Source organism: Lactuca sativa, chromosome 9, assembly GCF_002870075.4.
Source record: "Lactuca sativa cultivar Salinas chromosome 9, Lsat_Salinas_v11, whole genome shotgun sequence".
Taxonomy (NCBI): Eukaryota; Viridiplantae; Streptophyta; class Magnoliopsida; order Asterales; family Asteraceae; genus Lactuca; species Lactuca sativa.
In genome coordinates this window covers 112,943,487-112,949,743 of record NC_056631.2, presented here as the reverse complement: position 1 = coordinate 112,949,743, position 6,257 = coordinate 112,943,487, and the positions used below count along the sequence as shown (strand labels likewise).

The following is a 6,257-nucleotide window of genomic DNA, read 5'->3' as shown; positions in this document are numbered from 1 at the left end:
TGACTTGTCTCAATGGTTGCTTACGTGGCTTTAAATACAAGACTAACACGATGTCATGTACGTACATGTAGTCAGCAAGTGGTTGTATGTTCTGGTCTTTTTTTTTAACATGGTTACAATTGTTGTATAAAAACAAGAGATAATGACTTAAAAGAGTACTATGTTTTTTGATTATATACATTTGGTCTGGGATTTTTTTGTGCACATTTACCCTTCAACTTGCCTAAATTGTATATATTCGGTCTTTATGCCCGACTACTCCAGGTAAATTTATCGGGAAAACTTACTTAATATGTTAACGTATTTTTTCACTTTGTACACATTTGGTCTTTAATAATTTTTTTGTTGCAAAATAAGTCTGTTGTTTTATTTTTTTACAGATATAATACTTATGACCGGTTTAATCAGATTTTGCTCACGACATGTTACATGGAACAATCATTGTTCGGAACTGTTCATATTTATGGCCACCGTGTCCTTAACTCATTAGTTGTTTAGGTTTTGTGGTTTTGCTTATTTCTTGTATTCTGAACGTCGTAACTTCTTCATATAATCTCGGATTTTAACGATCTTCGCATCCAATCTTTTGTATTCTAGTGTAATACAACCTTCGTTTACATTATTCCCATTAATAATTAATATATTTTTACTTAGGATCTTTATATTCATGCATTCTTTAAGAATGTATATAACTATATATGAGCGCTTTTTTATTAGCAGCCCAACGAATATCAATGTTTTAAAAACTGTTTTTTTAGTTAAACCGATATGGTGACCGATTTCTGTTGCGACCGGTTTAACCGGTTCGACCGTTGGTTCAACCGGTTTCTATAATTTTTATCGTTTTTCCTATTTTCCTACAAATACATAGACATCAACAAATTTAAACATTAAAAATACACATAAATACAAGTTAAAGATCAATCCAAATACATTAAAAACACATAACTGTAAGTTCTACATCAATCTACATAAATTAAAATTAAAATAAAATATAATACGGAAACAAAATATAGTTTTAGATGAATTCAAACACATTAAAAAAAACTTTATAACATTTACCATGTGATTTTATTCAAAGAAATCTAAAAAGAAAAAAAAAAGATTTTATGAAAACAATTTATTGTCATGTGTTTTTTGTTTAATTTAATTTGTTCAATCGATTTAGTTTAACTATTCAACTAGATTTTTATAAAACCCTATCGGTTTATTTCGGTTCAAAAATAAAAATAAAACTGATGTTAGTTGAACTATTTCCTTCTCCTGTTCCGGGTTCAATTGGTTTCACTGACGGGTGCAAACTGATTTTTTAAAACATTAACCAATATTAACCAATATGAATAATACAAATTATAAGTAAAAACCAACATCTTTACATAAACCGACTAAGATATGACATGTTGCATAAATAAATATTTTACCAGACAAACAAAGTTCAAAGTTTTGAAGTATATATTTCTTGAAAAATATTTATACACATTATCATATTTCCAATTTTCCATCTAGAAACATCACGAAACTTTATTCTTTTGAGCATTTTCTCAGTATCCTTGAAGGAGATTGCTCACAAAAATCAAAAGCCTAACCTTGGCTGTAAAAAAAAAAATATATCAAACTGTTATAAATTTTCGAATTACATGATCGATCTCCCACCATATGAAAATGATCTCATCGTCATCATGTTTCGTGTTCTTGAATCTCTTATATGGTTTGAACTCTGCATCTCGTTACTTGAATTACTCGAATTCAATTCCATATGTACAATTTCAGCAGTTGAATCCATAGAAAACGCTCTTCTTAGTGTACTCATAGTCTCAATCTCAATTTTTGAATCTTGAATTTCCTTGTTTCCATCATCAACCTCAACCCTATTATTCCCTGTTTCTCTCATGTTTTCACGAATCCCAATCTCTTCAACACCGATTGAACCCAATTCACCATCGCTTTCACCATTTTCCATCTGGGTATTTCGATTCAAACCAAATCCATGAATAAGATTTCCATTTTGATCATTTGATTGCGAATTATTACTCGAATTGTTGGCCAAAACAGCCGCTCGACAAAGAGGACAGTTTGTGTGCGATCTTAACCACGTATCAATACAAGGTATATGAAACGCATGGTTACATTTCGGCAACAACCTTAAAGATTCATCATCTTCAAACTCACTCAAACAAACAGAGCAATCCGTGACGTCAATCAAGCTCTCACCTTTTTTAAACTTCACCACCGCAATCGATCTGATCACCGCCGGTTGGAGGCCGATGGTGTTGATGTACCAGATGGGGTGATCAATTTCCGGCTGATGATCTCCGTTCATAAAGTCCCGTGATTCTTGGTTGACTTGGGTGGGATAGGGTTGACGGAATCGAACACAATATCTTTTCACGATAAGGTAGTAGCTGATAAACAGAATTGCACTGGCAATCACGGCGACTATGACGATGACATAAGGTGAGATATGGGTGGTGGAGCTGTCGTCAGTGGTGGTTGATGACGGTGGTGGCTGTGGTGGCCAGTAGATTGTTACGTAGTCGCAGTCGTATGGGCAGGTTAAACCACAGGCGGAACAGTCGATAGGTTGGTTGGAATCTGGTTCCGATAACAGTTTCCGGTGATAAATTGCCATTGTAGAGGCGTTGAAGGTGTTGCCAAATGCATTTATTTTTCTTTGTGAAGGGATTTTAGGTGGGTAATTGGTGAGGATTGCACGTCAATTTGGAATATTTTTGGTGAAATGTTAATGTCATTTGACTATTCGTTTGCATATCCGATTACACCAGATAGAATGTTTATTTTGTTGAGTATTAAAATTAATAAGGGAAAGTTTATTATAAACGATATATTGTGATACTAGGTTGTTTATAGATTATTAAATCAAGATGATAATGGCTTTTGAACATTTGATTAGTTTGTCATAATTAATTATTATTGTTTTCAGAATATTTCAGGTGAACAAAAAATATATTGGACATGTAATTGTTATGTGTAATCTTTACTTGTTCAACATGTGTTTTTGAATTATTGGAAATTGAAAAACATCTTTTTGGAGTGTTGACGTTTCAAGTGTAAGGTATTGATTATTGAACATGTAACACAATCACATGATTCTATACAAATTGAAGTTCAATTTCTTTCAACTCCCATATTTGTTTTGTAATCCATGAATACCGTTAGAATTCACAAAGCACCTCAAGGATTTCAACATCTTTTGTCTAAATGGAATTAATTTCATGTAACCTAATGCTCTTTAAATATACACAAATAGACATTAACCGTGCAATGATTTAACAGATATAATAATTAACATTTTTAAATTACAAATACACAAGATCATCATGATGGTAGGATTGTAAAATTCTAAGATCCTATGAAAACTTTACCGGATTGCAACATAATCGTTTTGTATGTAAGATCATAGACATGATGGTTGGATCGGGATGGTAAGACCAAAACCCACTCTACTTACCCATAAGTCAATAGTGAATAGCTCATTTCTTGTATTATTTTGTGAATCTTAAATGACCAAAAACAATATAACTTTTTTTTTTTTTCATCTTTTACATTTTACCCTCAATGGTAGAATTTGAGATTTAGTTTAAGATTCTTATTAATTTCTTCTTTTAATAGTTCAAGCTTAATAATAGAGAGGTGAATTTTCTTTCCAGATTCTTTTCTTTTACTACTCAAGCCCATTTCCTTGAGAGTTTGATAAATTTAGGTTTTTATTGTCGTTACAAATATGGCTCCCATACAATGCGACTATTTTTAAATCCACTAGACACCGGATACAAATCACAAGTACTTACAATGTGAAATTATAAGATGTTCATGGGAGGCGTAAATGCAAAGAAGTTGCTTACAATGGGCCTCCAAATGACGCAGATGAATTGGCCAAATTTTAAGACAATTTGTTTATGTTGATAGATAATGCAAACGTACATCCACAACGGAAACCATTAGATAATATGAATGTATGTTGGATTATGGTGAAACTCAATCTAATAACCATAATACTAAGGACGGGAAAAATGAGAAGGATATTAATCCGGTTTATATTTTTCAGATTTTATATAAACTTAAACTACTCTATGGGGATTACATCATTCATTACCATTGTTTTAACTCTAAATAACCGTCAAACAAATTTAGTTTTCTAAAATAAAGAAGATATGAAGATAGCATTGGAAATAAAATATGTTCAAGAGAGATATCATATTAGAATCACGAAATAAGCGAAAAACAAGCTTGAAGTAGTTTTCCATGCTAAAGATTGTTAATGGTGTATCACGGGTATACTGTATGAGAATCAATGATTTTTAAGGTTTGTATGTTAGTGGAAGAGAACACTTGCACAAAAACATGGTAATATCCCAATCAGCAATAAACTAAAAAAAAGGGTACAGGTCACTTCATAAAATATACATTGGTTGGTATTGCAAACAATTTACGAATGAACGCGGTGCGGTTCGATGCGGTTATTAGCCAAAACTTCACCACTAACCGCAAATGTGGTTAATCCATTTTTAAAACCGTTTGGTGCAGTTATTTTTGCGGTCTGGTTAGGTGGTTATTTTTGCGGTGCAGTTTTTTTTTGTGTTGCAGTTATTAACCGCATGTATTTGGTGCAGTTATTTTATATGGTTTTTAACCATAGTTTAGAGCTCAAACGGTTTTAAAAGTTCAAACATATTACTTGTAATAATAAAAAAACCATAAAGTATAAGACAATTAACTTAAATCACAAACAACTAATATCTTAAAAACGTTAAATCAATAGTAATTAATAATAAACATCTTAAAATTGTCTAATTTTATCAATTTTCAAAATTAAACATAAGAAAAAACCAACACTTTTGTCTTCTAATATTTTATCCATCTTTATCCATGAAACTTGTCTTATTTTTAATATTTAATATATTAATAATTAATTAAAAAAATTGTATACAATATATGCGGTGCGGTGCGGTTTTTTTTGCGGTTTTTGAAAACTAATAACCGCACCGCACCGCAAATTTGCGATTTTTGAAAAACAGAAAACCTTACCATCGGTTTTTATTGCGGTTGCGGTTTATCGGTTGTCGTTTTTTCGGTTAATTTTAGTTGCGGTGCGGTTTTATTCACCCCTAGCAAACATGTTATATGGAAGGTATGCTATCTAAACTCTCATGACCAGTTTAATAGTGAGATTTCCTTCTTGAAATCATGGAAGGAATTGCTATTGCTATGCTCTATAACTACTGAGTAGGTCCCATGATTAAGATTGTTCAGAAAATATATATATATATATATATATATATATATATATATATATATATATATATATATATATATATATATATATATATATATATATGATCAAGTTTATTTCAGACCATGTTAATTTTATTAGACCGTGAGACGCAATCTAAAAATAATTTTAAAATGCAAAATAAAAGAAAAAATATGAAAATTCTTTTTTAATTATTATTTTCGTCATTTTATTTACCTAAAAAAATAAAATAAAAATTATTGTTTTCTTTTTGAAAAATACGTGAAATATTCTAATAGAATTTCACACTGTAAATGAGTGAATGAGTCTAGCCTTCATAACGAAGGATAGTTCTTTGCTAGCATGGGAAGTAATGGCAGTTCAATTTTGGTTGAGAAATGCGAAAGATCTGTTGGATTTAACAGTTCAAGATTTTCACAAGATCTAAAGCAAAAAGTGATTATTACTTTTATACGTGGCAGTTTTTTCGGTGAGGGTTAAGTAACTCATATACCACATGGAGTTATCTGATTGGGCAATGATCCGAATTCAAACTCCATGCTAGTTACTTAAGGAAATTGTTCATTTCAATTTCAAGTTTATGCTATCAGAATTCTCTCAAGAACCCTAATTTCTCATTGTAAAATTTTCTCTCCAAAATGATCTCAATGTCTGTTGAGCAACATGTTGTTGATCAATTTAACACTAATGAGGAAAAGGTTTCACAACCGATGATGAAGATTCAACACACTGATTTGTGGCTTAATTCGTTGCTTAATGCTTATACTGAAGAACTGTGGATGATCATATAGGTTTTGAAAAATTATGTTCTTCATTATGCTTTATCATCCACTCTTGCAATTCTGATGCAATGGCTCTCTTTGGAGGCTTCTACTGCCGTGCATAACAAAACAATGAAGATTGTTATGTTTCAGTTGATGTCCAATAAAACAAAGAAGTTAACCAAGATGTAATTTGCACAAATCTTGAAGTTACCGTCTACAAG

General features: G+C 31.3%; 1 protein-coding gene across 1 annotated transcript; it reads right to left on the bottom strand.

Annotated features, from left to right (window-relative positions):
• Positions 1 to 1,431: 1,431 nt before the first annotated feature.
• On the bottom strand, positions 1,432 to 2,780 carry LOC111920276 (RING-H2 finger protein ATL54). Its single transcript, XM_023915861.3, has one exon. It carries the CDS (start codon positions 2,627 to 2,629, stop codon positions 1,634 to 1,636), a length of 996 nt encoding a protein of 331 aa, XP_023771629.1. The 5' UTR covers positions 2,630 to 2,780; the 3' UTR covers positions 1,432 to 1,633.
• Between the last annotated feature and the right edge of the window lie 3,477 nt (positions 2,781 to 6,257).

Bases quoted from the DNA above. Each gene is read 5' to 3' on its own strand.
- LOC111920276 (XM_023915861.3), bottom strand. From the start codon at position 2,629: ATGGCAATTTATCACCGGAAACTGTTATCGGAACCAGATTCCAACCAA.